The sequence below is a fragment of the Kogia breviceps genome, chromosome 1 (assembly GCF_026419965.1).
Source record: "Kogia breviceps isolate mKogBre1 chromosome 1, mKogBre1 haplotype 1, whole genome shotgun sequence".
Classification (NCBI taxonomy): Eukaryota; Metazoa; Chordata; class Mammalia; order Artiodactyla; family Physeteridae; genus Kogia; species Kogia breviceps.
The window spans coordinates 100589897-100614796 of record NC_081310.1 but is presented as its reverse complement, the minus strand read 5'-3'; the positions used below and the strand labels follow the sequence as shown (position 1 = coordinate 100614796).

General features: G+C 45.3%; 1 protein-coding gene across 1 annotated transcript in view; it reads left to right on the top strand.

Moving 5' to 3' along the window:
- The window catches only part of BCAR3 (BCAR3 adaptor protein, NSP family member), a 236700-nt gene that overhangs the window by 21442 nt on the left and 190358 nt on the right, over window positions 1–24900 (top strand). Inside the window, exon 2 of the mRNA XM_059069871.2 lies at window positions 3414–3640. Within this exon, the coding sequence (XP_058925854.1) occupies window positions 3631–3640 (10 nt within the window). The 5' untranslated portion in view covers window positions 3414–3630. The remainder of the gene's footprint in view (window positions 1–3413; window positions 3641–24900) is intronic.

Below are 24900 nucleotides of genomic sequence, written 5' to 3'. Positions count from 1 at the left end.
CTCTCAAACATGTTATATTAACTGAACCAGATACAAAAGAGTACACTCATAATGGTTGGTTCCATTTATGTAAAAGTCAAGAATAAACAAAACTAATCTCTGGTGTAGAAATCAGAATAGTAGCTATTTCTGGGATAGGACTTGACTCTTGGAGTGGGGACAAGGTAACCTTCTGGGGCAATGGAAATATATTTTATCCTGATCCACTTGTGTGGGTGTGTATGTTTGTCAAAATCCTCCAAGCTGTTCACTTACGTGTAAAGTCACTTCAATAAAGTCCTTGTTGACATTAAAGAATAAAGACAGTGATTTTTGCCTCATTTACAAAAACCAATAGAAGAATAAATCACAATTTTTAAATGGTTATCTACAGAGGGATGGAGGAAACTAGGAAGCGACAGGGTTAAAAGCTAGATTCTGTTTGATTTTGGACTCATGGGAATAATTTACATAAAAATTTAGACTAAATTAAATCAAAATTGAAAAAAGGCAATTCCCTAAAATCAAAATAAAACAAAATATTTTTAACTATATATTGAGTTTGTGGCCAACCACACAGAGGGGAATTATTTCAAGAGATTTTTAACAGAGGAAATTGTAGTACATCCTAGTGGGAGAAATCCTAAGGCAAGAAGAACTCCAAAAAAAAGTCTTAAACTTTTCAATATTCATGTTGTTAGTAATAATATTGGTGTTATTATTCTGAAATTATTAGCTAGATACAAAATAAGCAAATAAGTAATTATGCTAATGTTAATAGAAACCAGGAATTTTACCATAAGAGACAGAGATGCAAATATAGAATTAAAAAATGTAGTAAACATTTTATAATCTCAAATTTGAATGGAAAATATTAGTATGAACTGTTGATACATTTTCTTATTTTGAAAATCTATTTCCTAGTTCTGTCCACTGAAAAGGCCTGGAAACAATGATCAGTCACATGGAATGTGTGAGTTTATAGTCTAGTGCCAGTTTATAGTCTCTTAATACTATTTCCCACTAAATGGAACCAGGGCTTCTTAGGGAAATGGATGGTTCTGGTCTGAGGCAGGAAATGCACATGATCAGCCTGGAGCATCACAACATACTTGAAGTTCCTGGGGTCATGTCAAAAGGACTCAGAGCCAACTTGTCAAGGCTCTAACTAGCCACAAATGGGACAATTTAAACACGAAAAACTGAAAAGAATTGAAACGTGTGAATCGTGTTGAAAATTCACAAGTTTATAATCATGCTAAGAAAAATAATCCTAAAACCATCGTTGGATGATATTGGCAAACCAACTTAATTGTTCTGAAAACAGGCAAGTAAACCTGTTTTCTACATTTGCCATATGAATTGAACTTCAGAGTAACCAAATAGTAGTGGAGGAGATGTTTCTTTTTATAGAAGAATTCCAGCTAATAATTAAGGAATGTCATCATTTGACAAGTCCTAAAAGAAATAATGATTCTAGGCAAAGATAAAAGTATTAGTTTCCTATGGCTGCCATAACAAAGAACCACAAACTGGGTAGCTTAAAAAAGAAATTTAATGTCTCATAGTCCTGGAGTCTAGAGTCTAAAATCAAGGGCTTGGCAGGAAGATGCTCCCTCTGAAACTCTAGGAGAGGATCCCTCCTTTCCATTTCTAACTTCTGCTGTTTGTTGGCAAACCTTGGCATTCCCTGGCCTGTAGATACAACATTCCAATTCCTGCCTTTGTGGTCACATGAACATCTTCTCCCTGAGTCTCTCTGTGTTCAAATGTTTCTCCTCTAATAGAGTCTGGATTAGGATGGGTTTCATTTTAGCCCCATTACATCTATGGGCATGAAGTTTAGGACTTCAACGTATCTTTTTTGGGGGGAAAACAATTCAATCAATCATAATCATCAAGGGCAGCTAGGATCCCAGAAAGACACAAGACATTATCTATTATGGCCAAAGAACTAGACACAAATCAAACCAAGTCTAGATCTAACTACCAATTTACAGAAAAAAGGAGGGACTGAAGAGCATGCTAAAAAACTCCACAGGTATATAATCAGCAAAGTCCAGAATGTGGGAAATTCTACAGGACAAATGACCTGGTTTCCTCAACAAATAAACTGCAAGGAAAAAACAGAGAGAGAACATAGTATAGACATAGTAGACATAGCAACCAAATACCCTGTATAACTCTTGTTTGGAAATTTGAATACTTACTAGATATGTAATGATATAGAGAGATTATTGACAAGTTTTTAAAACATATCTTTAAATGAGGTTCTACTATATAGCATGGGGAACTATATTCAATATCCTGTGATAAACCGTAATGGAAAAGAATATGAAAAAGAATGTATATATATATATATATGTGTGTGCGTGTGTGTGTGTGTGTGTGTGTGTGTGTAACTGAATCACTTTGCTGTACAACAGACATTAACACAACATTGTAAATCAACTATATTTCAATAAAATAAATTTTTAAAAATTAAAAATACATATCTTAATGGTATGGTGGTAACGTTTAAAAAAGAGAGCATTCTTAACTCATAAGAATACATACCCTCAGATAAAATGACATGATGTTTGGCAGGTGGCAGGAGAGTGGGAGATGGGTTAGGCGTGAAGCAGGATTAGCCATGTAAATTAATGAAGCTTGATGTTGGGTACATGAGAGTTCACTATACTATTTACTTTATATGCTAAAATTTTCTATCATATAAAGTTATAAAAATAAGATGCAGTATATTTAATTCAGTGTTTCTCCACTTGGAGCAGTATCAGAATCTATTTTCTGAAGACCTCTCCCTTCCCCAAACTCACTGAGATTTACTGTTCAATATTCTTTTCTAGGATATTGAGTTTCTCTTTTCACAGTCATCCCCTGCAGCTTGATTGATGATGGAGAAGTTTAGTTTTGTTTATTGGAGGCTCCTGTGTAGCTGAAAAAATACTTTTCATTAGGCAAGAAAGGAATTTTTAAAAATTCCTTTTATTTTAAAAGTACTATGTGCATACACAAGGTAAAAAAGACAATCTAAAAAAAGAGCCAAAAAGTAAGATCACTCCTCCTGCCCCAGTTCTACTCCTCAAGGCCTCCACTATTCCAAGTTTCTTGTGAATTGCTCTACACATTTTTTCTAAGCATGTACAAAATAAACTCAATTTGGACCTTACTGCAAGTACCATCTGATGTTTTTTTTTTTCACTCTGCAGTACACATTAGAGACCTTAGCAGCAAAGACAGATTGTCCTCTTTTTTTTTTAATTGCACTATATGGAAATACCATCATTTATTTCAGTCCCCAGTCGGCAAGCATTTTTTTCCCAGTTATTTCCTCTTACAGATAAAGTTGCAATGCACCTTCTTGTACACACAGAGAAAAGGAATTTTGTCGAAAAGCTGCATTTCTGAAGAAAACCCCTCCTTCATTCTTTTAGCTCGGGGCAGGAAGCACCCTGTGGTATGAAGCAATCACGCGGCAAACCGTCTGGACCTGACCATATCACCTTGTGATTCCCCAGCCGCTGGGCAGCTGGAGGCTGGGCGGTCAGGACTGCACCCCGCTCCCAAGGAGGGGAGACGCCAGCACCCCCAGCTCTGTGGTTGAAAACAGATGCCCCCTGAGTCCCCCATGTCTGATGCCCCATCAGCACCATGTCATTAGGTAAGTGCGCTGGCTTTGGAGGAGTCTGGGGCTGAGGCATGTTAAACTCAGACTCACCTGGATGCAGCAGTTGTTCAGTTGGTGGTATGTTTAAAGTTAAGACACTAAATTGCTAGTGTGGCCAATGTCTCCGATGGCCAAGAGCAGTCAGTGATGTGTCCTCCCTGAAAGGCGGCATGCTGAGTGGGTGAGTGAAGTAAGCTTTTATTTTACCTTATCCTTTAAAAAAAATTAAAAACTGTGGCTTGTGTTTAATCCTCTGGAAGTCCTCTGTGTCAGCGAGGCTTTTCTTTTCTGCTGTGTGGGACTTTATGTGGGCATCTCTTGCCAGATATCGGAATTTCCTGGCAAGGAAGAGAGGCAATTTGAGTAACCTGCACACGGACAAATACATTTCACTTCGACAAAGCTTTTCATGTGTCATCGAAGATGTGTGAGAAACCAGACAGAACGCTATAGAAAATGCTCTTTAAAAAACATGACGGCTTTAGTGAATCTCTTGCTACCCGATCTCAAACCGGATAAGTTCAGGCCGCGGCTTCACTGAGGAGGGCTTTGATGACCACAGGGAAAGAGTTGGGGAGATGGTCATGGTCTCAGTTCAGGCTGTGGGGCTTCCTTTCCAGCTTGGACGGTAAGGACCAGGGCTCAGAGCAACATGCATATGACTTGATTTGTTTCTCCTCTTAAAACAATGCTTATGGTGCCTGTTACATGAAAAGTAGATAAAGATTTATTTACAGTCTCTCCCTGAAGAGTGTATTTTGGAGTTTCTCCTCATTGCTCTAAATTACCTTGGTGAAATTTGGCCAGTCCACAGTGATTCAAAGACAAGCGTATGCTTATTGGGAAGGCATCAATAAAAATACTTGCTCATCTGACAAGTCTGATGTTTCCATAATGGCATTTGACTTCAGAACAGAGGATACTGGGAAAGCATTGCACTCGTGCAACTTCAGGTGGGGATTCAAGTGAGGAATGAGGTGATGGGTATGGCAAAAGGGTTGAGTCTCGGGAAAGGATGGAGGTCCTATGAGTTTGCCAGAGGAGATGCAGGATGAGCTGGTTAGAAGTAGAGGTCTGCTCTGTTTAAAAAAAAAAATTTAAGCATGAACATCAAGGAAAAGTAAACAAAGAGGAAAAGGGCTAATGAAGGTGTGGTGCTGGGTGGCGGATGGACTGACCTAGGAAACGCTGGTCATCCTGGGCACAGGGCCCTGCACACAGTCTGTGCCGATTCCCAGGACTGAGGGTCAGAGACTTTAATGAGCAGGGCCCAGGGGAAACCAGTCTCCAGGTTTCATGGGGCTATGGTGAGAAGCCGGTTGGAGACCCGGAGGATTAGGTCCTAACTGAGAAAGAGCCTGATTCTCTAGGCATCCGTCCAGGGAAGCTTTCTGTTTGCCGGCCCCCTGCCCCACTCCCACTCCTCCGCAGGGGTGCCCCATTTCCCATCACCTGTCCAGTCTCTCTGAACAACTTTTACGTTCTGAACTAGTTTAGATCCATAGAGAACCTTTTGTTAAGCATTCATTAGCTTGTAAGATTTTTTTTTTTCACCCTATGAAATTCTTTCAAGCTTTTTGACATTGTCAAGTGCCTCGATGATTGGGTTTGAATAGCTGTGACCTTCAGCTGCCTGAAGACCTGTAATGCCATCCCTGCTGATTGTAGATTCTAACTCAGGGATTTTTTTCTGTCAACAAGAAGAAATACTGGAAAGGGGTATAGGGTCCCCCTTTCCTGACTTTGGGGTCTGTAAGCTAAGACCTGTTCTTCCAAGTAAGCTGCTGCTAGTCAATCTTGGTTCTAGTTCCTCTAAACAGATCAATTTCTTAGAGAGGCAGAATAACAGGGTGCCTGGTTTAGGGGTCAGGACACCTGGATTCAGCATTGCTTCTACCACTGATTATCTCACATGCCCTATGGCAAATCCTTCAGTATTTCCCCTTAAGTAAAAACGAAGGGGTTGAATCACGATGCACAAAGATTTCAATAACCTGAAAGGAGGGGCTGAAATTGATGAGATTAAATTTAAAACAATTGGTTGCAGAGATAGATGCTGGGAAAAAGCTAACACTGCTATTCCTACAGAGAAGGTTTATTTGCCCCTGAATGTGAAACAAGAGTGAGCTGTGGCCACAAGTATAGCTCACAATTTCAGGCAGCATCCATAGAATCTCAGCTGCCAGAATAAGGTTAGAGACCTGCTGTGCTCTGTTCTGATCTGGCAGTGGAATCACCCACCTCCAGCCTCACAGCTGCTTCCAATACTCTCTCCAATGTAGAGTGATTGTTCTTAAAAACCTAAATTTGATTGTGTCACTCTCCTGCTTACAAACCTTCAGTAGCTCCCTATTGCTCTCTGAAGAGCCTCATACAATGTCCTTCATGATCTGGTCCCTGTTGACCTCAAGCCTATCTCTTATCCTCCACTGACCCACAACCTTGACTCTAGTAGTTCCAAACCACAGGTAGCTCCCAGCCCTGGTCCTCTCTCTCTCTCCCCTCTGGAGTGCAGTTTCCAATACACACACAAACACCCCTCCACTTGTCAGCTTTCCCACCCTCTGGGCTTTCAGCGCCCCCTGGGTTTGCCCCTGTCATAGCACTTCCCGCACCATGTTGCAATTGCTTGCAAGTACTCCACTTTCCCATCCCAAGACAGTGAGCCCCTCAAGACAGAGACTATGCTTTTTCTATGCATTCTCAGCACCTACTATCTTCCTGGAAGACACTCAGTAAATATCTGTAGAATCAAGGGAAGGCTAGGGGAGCAACTGGCAAACCAAAGTGCATTCAGAGAAGAGTAATAAAGATGGTGAGGGCAGTGGAAATAAGGTTGAATGACAATCGTAGAAGCTGAAACGGTTTAGCTTGAAAAGGGAGCACCAGGAGAGGCATCACAGCTCACCTTCGTGTCAAGGGCTGCCATGGAAGAGTGGGATATGATTTACTCTAGGCTCTCCAGAGGGCAGGGTTAGACTCTGGCGGGAGGGAGGCCGACATGGTGCGACGTAAGAAGCAGCGATGGAGACCACGAGGGTGTGCTATGTCTGGGTACGTTTGGCAGAAGAAGGATGCCTTGCAGACAAGGGATGGCTTCCTGGTGACCTAAAGAGCCTCCTGGCCCTGAAGGGCCCCAGCACTGTCTCAGGAGTGTGGTTAGAAGGATACTTGTGTTGGGTGAGGCATTCACCCCAATAATATTGAAGGTCCTGCAGGACATGGATTCTATGATCTGCAAGCTCTAAAAGTTCTAAAAGTTTGTGATTCTCTCATCTAGGCCAAAACACCACACAATTTACAAAGCTGAACAGACATTCTGATTCCTGACTTCTCTTCTTTAGCAGCTTCAGAGTATTTTACCTATTCCAAATCCACCCATGATGTGTAGTCCACTTAGCTGTTCCACCGGGAAAGGAAATGGGTATATCGAGAAGTTATATAATCTGCTCTAGTTTTTGCAGGATACCAAGAGGCAGAATCTTAATAGGAAACAGAATTCCCAAGTCTGAGTCATTAAAGCAAATAGCTTTTCCAGGTCCCTGATGACTCCATGAGCCAAGTTGGCCCAAGAAGTTTCATGTTTCTTACCATTTTGCCTTCATCCCATATCTGAAGTTCAAGAATACAGTCATGGCAGAGTGGCTGTGGAGATGGGCTCTGGAACTAGATTGCCTGTGTAACCTCAGACAAATCACTTCCTCTTTCTGCGAATTACTCAGTTTCCTCATCTATAAAGTGGATATTATAATAGAACTAGCCTTATAGAGTCATAAGGATAAAATGAGAATACAGAACATGGGTATATTGAGTACTTAATAAACATTACCTAGTGTTATTGACATTAGTTGAGGACAGGACTTGGAATAAAGACAGTTGATTTCTCATTCCAGTGCTAAAGGCATAGGGCAGTGGTCTTCAGCTCTTCTCTGCACAGCCTCAGAAGTTCCTCAGAGCTTCTGCTGAGAGCCTGGGCAGGGTGAAAGGGACCAGAGATGACAACCATTGGCAAAGAAGAACCAAATGGGGGGGTGAGCACACAGCTGGAGCTCATCTGCTGCGGTCTGCAGCCCTAAGACAATTTGTTAATTCTCTAGAAAAATGAGGGTGTGGTGGGGTTTGCACACACAGCTCCATGTCCTTCCTCCCTCCCCAATAATTCTCTGCTTATGGGTAGTCTTCCCACAAAAGAGAGTTTGGATAAATTGTTGATAACCTTTGAATCATTAGTTTCTTTTTCTCTGAAGACAGGTAATTCATACCTTCTGATGTGTTCCCAGGGATGTTGCCAGTTTACATGCCAACTTATGTATAACATACCTCCCCACCGGATGCCTGCATGAGGGACACAGTCATAAAGGGGCAACACAGTGGCAACGAATATGTCTTAGACACTGAGCTCCCTCCCGGTGGAGTCACTGAAACTCCAAGCCCACTGAAGGCACAGCCCAGCTTTCACGTGACAGAGTCCCAGGGGCCTCATACAGTTTTTAGTGACCATTCAGGTTTTCCCGAGGCTGGGATCAGAGCCACACTCCACTCTGTAGGTGACCTGCATCAACCATCACCACCTCTGCTGGTGCTGATGCTGCACCCCCTTTCTGGTACCCACCTGGGATGGGGCAGGTTCTCCCCCACCAAAGTCATAGCTCTTCTGTTAGATGCCTCAAAGGGCTCTCTTGCTATTCCAACTTAGAATCTTCTTCGCCAAAGACTTGGCATCGATTCCCAGTGGAGTCTGGGCTAAGGGTCAGTTAAGACACCTCCCAGTATCTTGCTCAAAAGTCTTTCTTTCTCATAAGCCTGGACAGTGCGATCCTTCACTGTCTCAGGATAAAGTTCAATCTCCACCAGGGCCCTCCCCAGGGAAGAGATGAGGGACACGCTGCCTCTGTTCTCTTTTTTGATGTCCGAGTTTATCTGGCATCCTGCAGCTCAGCTACATTCCCAACACGCACATCAAATAACTCTCCTGGTGGCCCTTGAGGTAGACAGAGCTCCTGAAGGGACCCTGCCAGCTAGGCTCCCTCTGGGTCCCCCAATCTACAGATATGAATGTGCTTCAGGATTTCAGCACCAGGAGAATTTTCCAAACCTGATAAGAGTGTTATCAGGAAAGAATAAGAAATAATTGTCCTCTTCATAGATTCACAAAAAGCAGGAAAAAAACTCTTAATATTGATTTGGCCCATTCTGGCTCAAAGCAGGGTTAGACTCAAACAATAAGTGTTTAAACTTAGAAAGGAGAGAGAAAAACACCTCCTAGAGACTGAAATGCTAAAATGCCCCCTTATAGGTTGGAGGTTAATGGCCACATCAGTTCCTTTGTGGTACCACTTGAGCCCTTTGCCTATTGTTCTGTCCTTAAGGGAAATCAGAAGGAAGATGGTAGCCTGCCTTGACTATCTCCCATCACACAGAGGAACTCTCTCTGCCTGTGCTCTTATCCACCCATCACACACACACACACTCTCTCGTTCACTCACTCACACTCACACATCCCTATGTACGTTTCCAGCTCTAAACTGTAATCACCTGTGTCTGACTTGGTTCTTGGATGTGAAGGGGGACCCTGGGTATGCAATACCATAAACGTATTTTCCCCAAGAGATGCTTATGCAGCAATCCAGACATTCTCATTGCTCTGCCTTTTAATTAGTTCAGGGAGTTGCAACCTCACAGTGTGGGTGTGCTTGCCAGCTGTGCTTTTCGGGAAGGTATCTAGTCTGTGCTCGTTCTGTTTCCTCCCTCGGTGTTAGGAAATTATAGAGCCGGCTTTCTTTGCTTATCTTGGAAGTGTGTGCACTGACCTTACCCCACAGAGCCCTGGACACTCCAGGGCTTTTCTGAGCCAGTGCTTAAAGGTCCCTGGGGACCAGTGTGGTAACACCCAGATCTCAGGTCTTGCAGCCCTCTGTCCTTGAACAGGGAGAGAGAGGATGGCCTTTGGGCTAAAAGGGATTGTTTTCATCTGTAACTGTTCGGTACCCTTGGGCAACCTACTGCACACTGGTGCCCCCCGGGAGCCCAGAGGAGGGATTTTATGGCTCAGGGGAAACCTGCTTGTCTCCCATGCAGGGCCCCGTTCTGGAGGCCGCCAGATACCTTATCCCCATGAAAGGAGAGGCCCCAGAGAGCCCTTCTGGCCTTCCTTCCTCTGAGCTGCCCTATCTCTACCTCCCCATAGGGGTTCTGGGATGGCTGTAGCTGAAATCAAATCTCTCATTGCTGCTGACTTTTTAGAGTAAACTTTTCTCCTCTACACAGTCTCCCCTTACTTTGTTTATGCAGCCTCCCTCTGGGTGCTCAGATCACACTTCAGCTGTATTTTAACTTCTCCACGTTCCAAGCTTCGGCACATCCCCCTCTTTCCCCTGGCGATGGGGTTTTTCCTGGCTTCTCCCCTAGATGTCTTCCAGCTCAGTCTGTGTAGCCGGGGCCTCTCTGATTTGCTGATTTGCTCCTGTGGGCTGTGTAGGTTTCTACATTGCGTTTTTCAGCTGAAACCCACCAGGGTGAAACTTTCTTTCTTCACTTACATCATGCTTTGGCATGGATTCCTCTCTTTAGTTTCCTTCTGTCTGCACATCTGCTTTTTGGTGGCTATTCCCATCCCTCCTGCCTCTCTCACCTTTTGGGCAGGGGCTCCCTCCTTGGCACTTGGCTTCTCCAGAGACCCTCCTCTCTGCCAATAGGGTCATTAATCACTGCCCTGGCGTCGACTCTGATGCTATAACCTTAGCCACCTGCTCACCACCTAGTCCCACCTGTCCTGTTTTTGTTTGTTTGTTTGTTTTTGTTTTTTGGGGTTTTTTTGTGGTATGCGGGCTTCTCACTGTTGTGGCCTCTCCTGTTGTGGAGCACAGGCTCTGGACGCGCAGGCTCAGCGGCCATGGCTCACGGGCCTAGCTGCTCTGCAGCATGTGGGATCTTCCCAGACCGGGGCACGAACCCGTGTCCCCTGCATCGGCAGGCGGACTCTCAACCACTGCGCCACCGGGGAAGCCCCCACCTGTCCTGTTGATTGTCACTGAGTGTGACCTCAGCTAATCCTGAAGGGTGCCAGCCCCATGACGTCCCTGTCTCTAGACTAAGGCAGAGCACAAGTGAAGGGTCTCGGAGCTCCTTGATGAATGGTGTTTTCCACACCTAGAAATATGTACTTTTGCAACCTCTAATTTCAGAAGAGCTGCCTACTTGAAATGTTGTATTGGATGTTATATTTATTTTTTCAAAAGAGCAGAGTAAATCAAACTTTATATGAATTTGTTTTCATTTAATTTTATAAAGGAGTAATACATTTATATGGTTCAAACCTCAAAAAGTATAAACTCTTATACAGCAAAAATTCTTTCTCCTAACCTCACTTACCTTTTGCCCAGTTTCCACCCTGTGTGGCTCTTCCTTAGTTCTTGATAGCTCTTGGTAGTCTTGTACTAGATTCAAAATCAGCTGAGTGCTCCAAAAACAATGATGTGCCAGCTAGTTAGATAGAAAAGGAGGCCTCTCACTCCGTCACACATGTGCCATTTAGGATTGAGGTACCTGGTCCTCACCCACCCCTGTGGCTATAGATTCTGTCCTAAGGTCTTTCTCTGTCTCTACAACATAGCCTTTGTTGTACTAGGAATTTTTATCTCAGCCATCTTTGTCTACATGTCTTTGTTTCAATGTCTTGAAGCTCAAAGCAGATTCCATTACTTGGGAGCTTAGTGAATTGGCCCCAGTTAATCAGATAAGCCCTAGAAAAATTCCCTGGAAACCTCCAACAGATAGACTTAGAAAGATCCAGCACAATCCGTTTATCACAGCAAGATTACAGCTGATACCCTCCAAATGGAGGAGACCCTGTGGTCCTCTAAACAACTTGAAGAGGGCTCTGATGAGGAAAAAGGGGTCAAGAGTGAAGTGTGGGCAGGCAGGTGTGCTCAGCCTCAGGCTGGGTGCACCCTGAAGCCAGGACTTTCTTTGGACAGAGGTTGGTGGCCCAGGCAGCAGAAGTGACCAGTGTTGCTATAGTCAGAAAGAAAATTTGTCTGGGCAGATGAATCTTTGGAGAGTTCTGACTGCCCACCTCCTGGGCACTCTCACGTCTGAGTCTGGTTGGAAAGGCATCTGGCAGCCTGGTCATTATCAGCACCATCTCTGAAATTGCCCAGAGCAGTCGCCCTTCTATACACACACACACACACACACACACACACACACACACACACACATACACATACCCCACAACACAACACACACACACAACACAACACACACACACACAACACAACACACACACACACAACACAACACACACACACAACACACAACACACAACACAGACACTTAGTGCCACCTCATACATTTGTTCCAAATCTTCACTTCTCTGAAGTGCTTTTAGTTCACTGACTCAAGTGATTCTGCATTGGTCTGGAGGGGTCACCATGGCTGTTTGATGGCCCAGCTGTGAAGCTAGAACCTCCCCTGAGTAAACTTTCTTTGTGTTTGACCTGCTGCCCCATACATCTCTGTGAACTGGCACCGCATTTAAAGATGCTCACTGGTTGATCACAGAGATGGCCCCACGAACCACAAGATTCAGAATCACAAGAATGGGGAAGTTTGCTGTGGTCCCAGTGGGAAGTATTAACCTTCAGTCATAAACATGTGGAAACTGGCATTCTTATATGGTGTCTATGATTTATGTAGTGATACCATATTAAATATTTAGTTAACAAGAAAATGTCACTCCTGAGCCACACCCAGTGTCCCGTGGGATATTGCACTTTGCACCAGGGACAAATGAAGGGAAAGCAATTATTCAACTTGGGTAAACTGGACACATGAAGGGAAAGCAATTATTCACCTTGGGTAAACTACCTGGTCGTTAATTAGGAGCTGGGAGGAAACACCTAAAACCACTTTCCCTAGGAATATCCCCCAGGACGTCTGTTCTAGCTCATGCCTGACTGGAAGATTCTCCAGCCTCTGAGCAGGGACGGCCATCCTGGGAGCTGCTTGGCTTATGCATGAGTTCTTGCTTGGACGGGAGATCTACACATGTGCCACAGCTGGGAGGACACTTGCCCCAGAGGACTGGTACATGGGACCTAGGGTTTGAGTCACAGAGGATGAGATTACAGAGTAAGGACTGGGTCTGTGGATCAGGAAGATCAGTGAGAGCTACTGAGTGGGAGGTGCCTGGGGGACACCTGAGTAAAGGGTCAGTGACATCCTTATTTGGGGGCCATTATCACATGAAATAAGGAGAAGAGATGGGGCCCTGGAAGTGTGGGTGGACTGAGAAGGGGAGAGGCTGAGGATGGATGTCCACAGCCAACAGCCCAGGATGTCTCTGGACAGAGCACAGATAGGGTAGTAGTGATGCATTACCTCTTAGGGGTAAGGCGTAACTGCTGTGGATGGCGTGTTCTGGGTGCAGGGCAGGGGCTGTGGTAGGTCACACCTGCTGTGGTAAGCAGGGGACAGGTGTCTGTCTGAAGGATGGGCATCAGCCTTCGTGGCCTAGTTGGTGTTCTCAGCCCTGCCCTCAGACTGCCAGAGGTGGGTGGTGAACAAGAGGAAATGAATGTGGACTTTCACTGGCACTTTCCAGATCTACACATGAGCCGTGGGTCAGTGATCAGGTGGATGGGTGGTCCAAGGCACACTGCCCTTGCTGGGCAGAGTCATGGTGGGTGATAGAAGTGGGTGGAGCCTGCGGTGTGCCTGAGCCTGGAGCCTGCTCCTGCCAGCTGACTGCGTGCATCTCTTCCCAACTCCTCATTCAGTGATGTCATAGTCACAGCTTGAAATCGGCCATGGTGGGGGCACTTACACGATGGAGATCTGCAAATGCTACATATCAGGGCTTTCTTTTCCAGAGAGCCCATTGTTAAACATTTACCAGCACATCACTCAGGGGTGGAGTAAAGGGTACAGGTCGGCAAATGAAAAGGGATGAGTCTAAAATGAGGGACCTTGACTGCTGAGGAGTTTGGACTTTATTCTGAGAGCTGATGAGAGTCATTGTGGAGCCATATAATTCAGTACATTGCTCGAGAGGGTAGTATTTGAAGTCTGTTTACCTAGGTTCAAATGCTTGCTCTACCACTTAATAGCTGTGTGACCTTGGGCAGATTGCTTAAACTCTCTGAGCCTTATTTTCTTCATCTGTGAAATGGGAGAAATAATGCCTGCTTCATAGTTTATCGTGATATGTAGAAGACTTTTACACATAGAGCACTTAGAACAGAGCCTGGCATGCAGCAAGCATTCAATAAATGGTAGCTATTATAGAAGTGTTTAGACCATTCAATGACATGATCATATTTGTCTTTTGGAATGAACGCTGCAGCTAGGAGAATAGATTGAAGGGGAAAAGACAAAAGGCAGGAAGAGCAAGAGATGGTGAGAGCCTCAACTAGGCTGGAGAGAAGGGAATAGATCTGAGGGATCTTGAGGTGGGGTGGAGAGGGCTGGGAATGTGGTGCGGGGGGAAGGAGAGATGAAGGGAAAATCACAACCAATGAGCAGAAGTGAGCAGCGAAGGCTTTGAGAGAGAGGTGGGTCTTGAAGGGATATCTCTGCGGAGAAGAGATATCTTCTTAGAAGATATATTCTTCTTAGAAGAAGAAGATATATTCTTCTACCCTTATGGGAAGAAGAAGCCATGTGAGAAGAGAGCAAGGGTTTTCCAGAGAGTGTTGCGGTTAATGGGTTTTCAGTCAACACGTGCCATGTGAGTATTTAGATGTTTGATTGATGCAGCTGGAATGAAAAATGAAGAAAAACCAGTAGTTTTGAAAAATCAAAAATCCATCATAAGATTCCTACATCACTCCCAGCTCCACATGCTGCTTCCCCAGCACATAAGAAACCACCTGGTGACAGGTCCAGGCACCACCCCTCACCTGGCTGGGCAGGCAGCCTTCCAACCCAGAGCTGCTCCTGCCCCTCCTGGGTCTGATGGGGGTAGGGACCCTGCAATGGCCCTGATCAGTATTGCTGAGGAAATTCGCCGAGCGCTGGAGGGTTAAAATCTCCCTCTCTTTCCTGAAGGGGAGAGGGAGACAGAGATCTTTCCTGTTTACCCTACGCCTGGCTTTTGGGCGCCTTCCTGTTATCCTAATGGTGCTTTGTTGATGGCACAGACCCTTCTAGACCATTGGGGCAGTATTTCACCCTTGTCACATTTGAAATACTGCTGCCAGAGTCTGGCTAACTGTGTCACAGGCTGCAGTTGCATCAGCCCACAGTCTGAGGTTGGCTGGGGAATAGTGACAAGCTGGTGTTATAGCCAATTCTGCATAGGAGTGTAGGGGAGAGGGGTAATAGGGTGCTGGCAGTTACACTGGCTGGGCCATGCAAGCCCGGAACCTTCACCCGTCTCCGCCAACCATCCTCCACTCAGCCTAGAGAAGGGTGGATAGTGGCAGAGAGCAGGACTTCTCTCTCATTCCATTCCCCCACAGCCTCTCCTCGACCACCACCCACTGTCCCTCCTCCCAAATGAGATGGAAAAACAAAGACGTGGCAATGATGTCAAGGGGGTGAACAGATAGCAGAGAACCAAATTGGACCTGATTAGGTGACTTGGATAACTCAAGTTATTGGGAGAGAGAAGATAAATACATATAAGAAATGTAAAAAGATAGGCAGACATCGCTCCTAGCTTTGGTCAGAATACTTCTCAGATATTCTCCTCCTGGGGTCCCATGAGTCTGCCATGCTTTGCAAATGACATACACCAGGATGCTCAAAGCAGGGTATTGGTTACCTGTTGCAATAACCTTTGGGAATCCAGCAGGGTGGCAGAGCTTGAGGCCATCCCAGAACTAGCTCCCAATTAGGGGCTTTTCTCAGACAAATTACTTGGCTGTGTTGGACCCACTTGGGCTTAAGGCAGGTCATTTGGACTCCATCCCCAAGATGGCAGCCAGTTCATCTTCTGCAGGCCAGGCCTGCCCAGCAGCTCTCAGCCAGTGCTTGTTCTTTTCCAGCCACTGGTGGGGCTCCCTGGAGACCCTCCTCCTCTCCCCTGGCCCTGCCTCCTGACAGGTCAGGTCAACTCCAAGGGATTGGCCTGGAGCAGTGGAAACTGGAGGCCCAGCTCATCCTCCCATTTCTCTGCATCCTAGCAGGCAACGCTGCCAGGCTTCCCTTCAGAACACACACCCTCGTTCTCCTGGCTGCCAGGACTGTTGCCTGCTGATGGGGGGGCAACTGAGTCCCTCCCCGGGAAGTGCCATCACCCAAAAGGAGCTACTTTGCCCAAGGTTATGTCCTCATCCCAGGAAAAACTGCATCCAACGAGTGGACGATGCAGAGGTGCACAGTCTTGGCCCTTTGAGGGCCAACTCAGCCTCAGAGCTCCCTCTGGGATGGGCTGAGGCCTCTGTGCTGACGGCCACCGCTCGTCGTCATGCGTGAGCCTTCTTGTCTCCCTCCCTGACACTATCGTTCCCAAGCGCACTCCCCAATAAACCACTAGCATGTAAATCTCTGTCCCAGAGTCTCTTCCCCCAGGGAAGCCAGCCCATGAGACTTAGAGATACTGGACAGGAGGACTTTGGCACTGAGGTCCAGTCAAGGGCGGTCTGCAGGGAGGCTGGGTGGTGGGAGAAGCAGGGGGTGGAGACCCTCTGTCAAGGATGTTGGGAGGTTGGTGAAGGAATGACCCAGGGAAGGAGTTAACTCTGAAGGATGCCCACCTTGCCCTCTACAGCCCGTGGGGGATTGTCTGGCCCTTTTGAAGGAAAAGGAGAGGAAGAGAAGTACAGAGGAGTCCCGAGGCTCTCTACAGAGGCTCGGCTATTTGTCATACAACTGGCTAAACGCAGACTGCAGAATCCATCTTACTCCTGGTTGCCTGGGCAAATTTCCCTCACAAGGGCATTACTTTCCTCCATCTGAAGTCAGCTGGGAAATTATGCAGTTAGTCTTACCATTAGCTAGCTCAACATGTGAGTGAGATGCAGATGCGAACGATAAGAGGAAAAGATAAGAGGGAAGAGAAACTAGGGGGCTGCTGTCTGGCCGGCTCCTCCTCGGGAGAAGAGGGGAGTAGAAGGGAGGTCATCAGCCAGGCCTCGCCCCCACTCGGCTTGGCTTCATCCCCCAGTCCCCGTGATGCGTGCTCCTTTTGGAAGATCACGGGATTTCCTCAGCCTGAACACAAATCCCCTGACTGTGATAGGAAACAGGAGTGAGGGTTTTCCTCTTTGCACCTCAGCAAGGGACCCAGAGGCCAGACACACTCATCTGCCCGTCAGATCCAGAACAGACCCCAATCACAATGGCTTCCAGACCCGGAGGCTGAGCTGGAACCACAGCCGCTCACAGCACACCCCTCAGGTTCCCCCATGCCAAACCCAAAGAGCTCAGAACAGCTCAGCATCTCCTGCTTGCATTCCAGAAAACTCTTGAAGCTTAGGGTGTACATTTTATAAGGCCAGGGACCCCATATTGGAGGCTAACTTTTACATCGTGTCTGACACAGCAGCCATGGGAATGCAAGGGAACTGTCATGAAAGCCATGGGATTTTCTGAGGGCTGTTGGTGCCCAAAAGCATTCCAATCCTTTCCAGAGGCTGTACCTGGGCATTCCCCAGGGGGCGCTTAATGGAGGGGGCACAATGGGCACAGACACATATCTGTCCAAAGGATATATTACCTCGTAGGAACTAACCGAGGCCCCCTTCAGTTTCTGTTAGTGTTTTTGTTGAAAAATAATTTTTTTAATGTATTTTATAACAATTTCAGATGAAGTTGGAAAATAAGCACAGGATACGAACTTGCTTCATCAGCTTTTTTATCCAACCCTAAGATCCTCCAGGGAGAAGGAAAAGTCAGATGCAAAGTTTACAAGAACTTGTGTAACATAAAGTGGGTGACGGGCTCTCCAAGCTGGCCTCTGGGCTAGTTTCTAGCACGCAGGGAAGGAGGGCTCTGTGCTACTGTGAGGTAATAGAGTTGATTATTAGACCAGTGGCTGGCGTTGCAGAAATAGGGTGGAGAGGAGGGTGCTAAGAGTGAGCGCCGCAAGAAGAGCCCTTGGATGACTCTGGAGCAACCACTGTTTTCTAGAATAGGGGTAACTCATGCTACCAAGGCTACTAACACACAGGGGAAGAAACCCAATTCTGGAACACTACCTGCAATTAAAAGGCAGCTTACTTGGGTTCTTTAAGGTGATGCATAGCTCTAAAATTCTGATCATCAGTTCTATGAATTTTGTCTGTGCAGCTGACAGTTCTCTACCAGCCACTCAAACTGTCAGAGGCTCTAGATAGGAGAGCCAGGCATCCCACAGCACAGGGGACATATTCTCCCCTCTCTTGTTTGTCCAGAGCAGGTGAACGTCAGCTGCAGGCTGGCTCCTGCCTGTGGGATTTCCCGCTCTGTTTGGTCTGAGCCCAGAGTCAGCGTGACTCCAGATAACCTTGATGTGGAATAATAAACAGAAAATTAAAATGACACAAAAGCCCCTATCATCAGCTGTAATCTTAGGTAGTTTTAAATGATGAGATGTTTCCTCCTTTCTGAGCATGTGCATGTGCGTATGTATACCCCCCCGACACACACACACACACACACTTTCACCCTGTGTATCTTTATGAATTTATAAATTTCTGCTTCTTCATCCACATAATGGTGATTAGAAAGTCTGGCTCAATTTCACCTCTGAGATGTGCTGTGTGGGTCAAATGATATCATGCAAGCCCTCCAGAAGGATGAAGTGTTCTAGAAACGGCAGGTGTCCCCACCGACAACCATAGTTTCATTCTTTGTCACATGATTACTCTGCATCTTGCCCTTCATGTTCAGAGAACAAAAGGGTCCAAAGCTTTAGAGTTAGGCTCTCAGTGATCCCTGTGTTGACAAGTCCAAAGCTGAAGGAATACAGCAGGACGCGAGCGTGTTTTTCCTGGAAGGCCAACTGAGCAGTTCTCCAAATGTATGCACGTACGGGGCAGAAGTCCATGCAGCCTTCAAACCTTGATCCAAGACTCAGCATTAACAAAACCAAAACTTTCATTTTTCTCACTGTGGGAGGGCTGCAATCACCCTTTAAGTGGCCATTCAGTTTGAAGTTCAATAAGCACTTTGAGAAACACTTTGAATGAGGGGTGAAAAGTCCTTGGCTTTAAATGGCACTTGATGAGCAGTGCCCATGTCACAGTTTGGGCACCACGTTCTCCCCTGGGTGGAGCACCTTAGTCACAGAGCCAATGCCTGATCCATGCGTGTAGGACAGGGAAGTGTGTGTGTGTGTGTTGGGAGACAGGGGCAAATCTGAGGGAGAATTTTTTACTCCCTCTTCTCTGCAAGATTTCCTGTGATTTAAGTCACAGTAAGTGACTTAAGTCTACATGCATAAAAGCCCAAATGCCAGCTCAATGGGGACCATGGCAACTGGTAGGTGTTCTGGTCTTCCAATAGCAGGAAGTAAGACCTGTGGGCTCTCAGGCAGTCACCGGTTTGGGTTGCTTACCAAAGCTCTAAGTGGAAGCATTCCCCCCTGCCAGTTCTGAAATAGTCCTGGGTATGTGTGTATTGAAAGCAGAGGAAATTCTGCAGGAGGGTGGCCAAGAAGACAGACTAAGCAGAGAGATGTATCACTACTACCGAGAAACAGGCTTCCGTGAGCCAGTGAGACATTTATCCAACAACATGAAACCAGCCTCCATTCCCTTTAGACGACACCATTGAAGATGTAGCCACATCTTTGTCCCTCACCTTCACGAGGCGGGGTGTAACACACGTGGGTTTAATGCAAGAAATACAGTTTGGAAACAGAAGATCTGTATTTAAATCTCAGCTCTATGGACTTGAGGATATGGGGAGGGGGAAGGGTAAGCTGTGACGATGTGAGAGAGTGGCAGGGACATATACACACTACCAAATGTAATTTAGATAGCTAGTGGGAAGCTGCAGCATAGCACAGGGAGTTCACCTCTGTGCTTTGTGACCACCTAGAGGGGTGGGATAGGGAGGGTGGGAGGGAGGGTGACACAAGAGGGAAGAGATATGGGAACATATGTATATGTATAACTGATTCACTTTGTTGTAAAGGAGAAACTAACACACTATTGTAAAACAGTTATACTCAAATAAAGATGTTAAAAAAATAAAAATAAAAAAATTTTTAAAAAATCTCAGCTCTGTCACTCACCTGCTGTGGACTATAGGAGCAGGACCTCTCTGAGGTTATTTCTTCACATGGAGATGGCTGTAAGACCCACTCCAAAGGGTCTTAAAGTTCAACCTACCACAGCTGATGAACGTGACATGTTCTGTAAGTTTACAGCACTGTAGAAATAAATAACGTTACTATTAACGTTATTGAAGAGATTAACTTAGCACGGCGCACCATGTGATTCACCATGGGTCCCCTGTGAGATATCAGCTGCTACAGAGGGGACACTCACAGGACCAGACATTGCCACAGCTAGAACTGGTGCACCGTTCTTTTCCTAAACAAACAACAAATGAACAAAATCTTGCCAGAGTCAAAAGACAACCGTCTCTTCTGCTTTGTTGGCTTCTTGAAAGGCGGCCTACCACTGGCTAGTCCTTCTTTGTGGGGAAGAGCAGAGGAAGCCCCTTTGCTGGTTGTATGGATTGTGGTTCTGTGCGTAGCGCACACCCTGCCCGCGCTGGGCTCACAGCAGTTCTCAGCCTTTTCCCTCAGGTGCAAGACAGATGATGCTCTCAAGTGTGACATTCACCATGTGCTTCCCACAGATCTCAGACTGCCTCTCTCCAGCCCCTTTTCCTGTGTCAGAACGAGTTTCCTCACTGTGAGATGGGAAGATCGTAACCCCCTCACTAAGCAACAATATTGTGCATATAATCACGCATCCACTCTTATTTCAAATCTTTGGTACGTCCTTTGGTTGATAGTAAGTGACTTGTCACAACCAATTGACACCTGATGGTATACCTGGAAGTCAAGACTGAGAACAAATGTCTTCATCTGCAGTGAGGTCAGGAATTGGCTTATGCGTCTTAGTATTTCCAATGCCCAGCACATGGTAGGAGCTCAGTGCCAACTTGAATTGGAAGGAGAACCCTCCCAGCCCCCCACAGATGAGCTGTGGGGCAATTCTAAGCCCAGAGGTGCTGGCTGGTTAGTCAGAGCCCTTTCTGGAGCATTGCAGTCACGGGACAGGATGAGATAGGGGCTCTATGAGGGATTTCACTGCTAGAACGAGGAGCCAGCTCCCTTCACATTCTGTGGTAGTGACAGCTTTAAGTGGAAGACTTAGTGCCTTCTTTCATGTCTGCCTTTGAAGGTGGCCTCTTGCCAGCAAGAGGTGCCTGAGGTTTGGGCTTGGTGGGGATTGGATGAACTAAGCTTGCAGGTGTTACTGCTCAGAGAATACAAGTGAACAGCCAAAGTAGATCTTTAGGTGCAAGGCAAAGAGGTGCATTCTGAGCGCTGTTCGTGAAGACATTCAAAGGCACATGCTTTTATGTGGGTCCTTGGGTAGCTACAGCTCCAGGGGATCTGTGGGTATCAGGACCAATGCTAGCATGGATTTTCCCTTCCAGATATGGAAGGCCCTGCCAGGGCAGCAGCCTGAGCCATACGCCTTCACGTAGGAGCAGTCTGGAGGCTGGCAGCCCACAAGAGTGGGTTGAGATCGCCAATGTGTGGAGAACCTTCTGGATAATTTGTGACAAGTGTGCTAATGGCTCTGGGGGCCAAGAACAAATTGGTCACCCAGCATATTTTTGAGATTAGAATGTATGAATGAGTTGCTCTGTGAATTATTTGTTATTTTCTCCCCACAGCTCAGGAGAAAACTAGATCTGATGGGCTTGGCCTGTGAGGCAAAGCAGGGCTTGTGAGGTAAAGCCTCGTAGTTGGTTCAGCCTTAGGGATGGGCAAAATGGCCTCACAGTCTGAAAACCTCCCTGGTGGTACCAGGCCAGCTTGAAAGTTGACCAAGTCAGAAATAGGAGGAGGTTTCATTCCAGCTCTTGAAAGAAGGGGATTATAAGTGGCAAATAGGAAAAAAGAGGAACTAGAGGAACCAAACACAGTGGGCATCAGGGAGAGGTGTGCGTTGACAGTCGGCTATCACCCACTACATGGGAGGGCTCAGCTGTGGCTTAGGGGTGGGCTTTGCGGTCAGGCCAGACCCAGGTGTCAGTCCTGGCCCTGCCACTTAGTCCCTGTGGAACCTGAGTGAATCATTAGCCCCTCTGATCATCAGTTTCTTCACTGTGAGATGGAAAATCAGGACTTCCTCACTGAGCTGTGGTCAGGATGTAGTCAAGTCAGTATGTGAGGTGCTTGCCATTGTGCCTGGCACAGAGCAAGTACAGTGCTTGGTGTTGTTCCTGTGGTTGCAGTGTGACTGTTACCATTACCAGTGCTGCATAACAAACAGCACAAATTTAGTAGTCAAAAAACAGCCATTTTGTTATGCTCATGGATTCTATGGGTCAGGGATTCAGAAAGGACAGAGGCTCATCTCTGTTCCATGATGTCTGGGACATCAACTGGGAAGTTCAAAATCTGAGATATCTCAGTGGTTGAAGGCTAGTGTCTTCCGAAGTCTCATTCACTCACATGTCTGGTGCCTGGCCTGGGTGAGACTTGAAGATGAGGACTGCTGACAGAGGGCCTGCACTTGGCCTCTCCAGGTGGCTTCCCTACAGCATGGCATCTCAGGGTAGTTGAACTTCTAACATGGTGCCCGGCTTCTTCCAGAGTGAGCATCCCAAGAGAACCAGGCAGAAGCTGAATCGCCTTTTCTGACCTGGACTCAGAAGTGGGCTGCTTCTATTGATTACAAGAAAGTCTTTGAGGTTGGCTGCCTATAGTCAAAGGGAGGGGATTTCTGGATGGAAGGAGTGTTAAAGAATGTGTAGCCATGATTTAGAAACACCAAAGTGAATGTAGAAAAGAATAATGCCTTATGCTTACAGTTTAAAAAGCCATTCACTTAAAAATTTTTTTAATTTATATTATTGAAGTATAGTTGATTTATAATGTGTTAATTTCTACTGTACAGCAAAGTGATTCAGTTATGCATACTATACATTCTTTTCCGTATTCCTTTCCATTATGCTTTATCACAGGATACTGAATATAGTTCCCTGTGCAATACGGTAGGACCTTGTTGTTTATCCATTCTATACATAATAGTTTACATCTGCTAATCCCAAACCACCAATCCATCCCTCTCCCACCCCTCCTCCCCCTTGGCAACCATGAATTTGTTCTCTATGTCTGTGAGTCTGTTTCTCTTTCATAGGAAAGTTCATCTGTGTCATATTTTGTTTTTTTGTATTTTATTTTTTTATTAGTCATCCATTTTATATATATATATTAGTGTATATATGTCAATCCCAATCTCCCAGTTCATCCCACCACCACTACCACCCCTGCCACTTTCCTCCCGTAGTGTCCATACATGTGTTCTCTACGTCTGTGTCTCTATTTCTGCCTTGCAAACTGGTTCATCTGTACCATTTTTCTAGGTTCCACATATATGCATTAATATACGATATTTGTTTTTCTCTTTCTGACTTACTTCACTCTGTATGACAGTCTCTAGGTCCATCCACGTCTCTACATGTGGCCCAATTTCATTCTGTTTTATGGCTGAGTAATATTCCATTGTGTATATGTACCACTTCTTCTTTATCCATTCATCTGTCCATGGGCATTTAGGTTGCTTCCATGACCTGGCTATTGTAAATAGTGCTGCAGTGAACATTGGGGTGCATGTGTCTTTTTGAATTATGGTTTTCTCTGGGTATATGCCCAATAGTGGGATTGCTGAGTCGTATGGTAATTCTATTTTTAGTTTTTTAAGGAACCTCCATACTCTTCTCCATAGTGGCTGTATCAATTTATATTCCCACCAACAGTGCAAGAGGGTTCCCTTTTCTCCACACCCTCTCCAGCATTTGTTGTTTGTAGATTTTCTGATGATGCCCATTGCATTTCTCTAATAATTAGTGATGTTGAGCAGCTTTTCATGTGCCTCTTGGCCATCTGTATGTCTTCTTTGGAGAAATGTCTATTTAAGTCTTCTCTCTACTTTTTGATTGGGTTGTTTGTTTTTTAAATATTGAGCTTCATGAGGTGTTTATATATTTTGGAGATTAATCCGTTGCCTGTTGATTCATTTGCGAATATTTTCTCCCATTCTGAGGGTTGTCTTTTCATCGTGTTTATAGTTTCCTTTGCTGTGCAAAAGCTTTTAAGTTTCATTAGGTCCCATTTCTTTATTTTTGTTTTTATTTCCATTACTCTAGGAGGTGGGTCAAAAAAGATCTTGCTGTGATTTATGTCTTCTTCCTATGTTGTCCTCTAAGAGTTTTATAGTGTCCAGTCTACATTTAGGTCTTTAATCCATTTTGAGTTTATTTTTGTGTATGGTGTTAGGGAGTGTTCTAATTTCATTCTTTTACATGTAGCTGTCCATGTTTCCCAGCACCATTTATTGAAGAGGATGTCTTTTCTCCACTGTATATCCTTGCCTCCTTTGTCATAGATTAGTTGACCATAGGTGTGTGGGTTTATCTCTGGGCTTTCTATCCTGTTCCATTGATCTGTATTTCTGTTTTTGTGCCAGGACCATATTGTCTTCATTACTGTAGCTCTGTAGTATAGTCTGAAGTCAGGGAGTCTGATTCCTCCAGCTCCGTTTTTTTCCCTCAAGATTGCTTTGGCTATTCGGGGTCTTTTGTGTCTCCATACAAATTTTAAGATTTTTTGTTCTACTTCTGTAAAAAAATGCCATTGGTAATTTGATAGAGATTGCATTGAATCTGTAGATCATGTTGAGTAATATAGTCATTTTTGCAATATTGATTCTTCCAATCAAAGAACATGGTATATCTCTCCATCTGTTTGTGTCATCTTTGATTTCTTTCATCAGTGTCTTATAGTTTTCTGAGTACAGGTCTTTTACCTCCTTAGGTAGGTTTATTCCTAGGTATTTTATTCTTTTCACCATTCATTTCATGCAATGGTGAATGGGGTTGTTTCCTTAATTTCTCTTTCTGATCTTTCATTGTTAGTGTATAAGAATGCAAGAGATTTCTGTGCATTAATTTTGTATCCTGCAGCTTTACCAAATTCACTGATCTCTAGTAGTTTTCTGGTGGCATCTTTAGGATTATCTATGCATAGTATCATGTCATCTGCAAACAGTGACAGTTTTACTTCTTCTTTTCCAATTTGGATTCCTTTTATTTCTTTTTCTTCACTGATTGCTGTGGCTAGGACTTCCAAA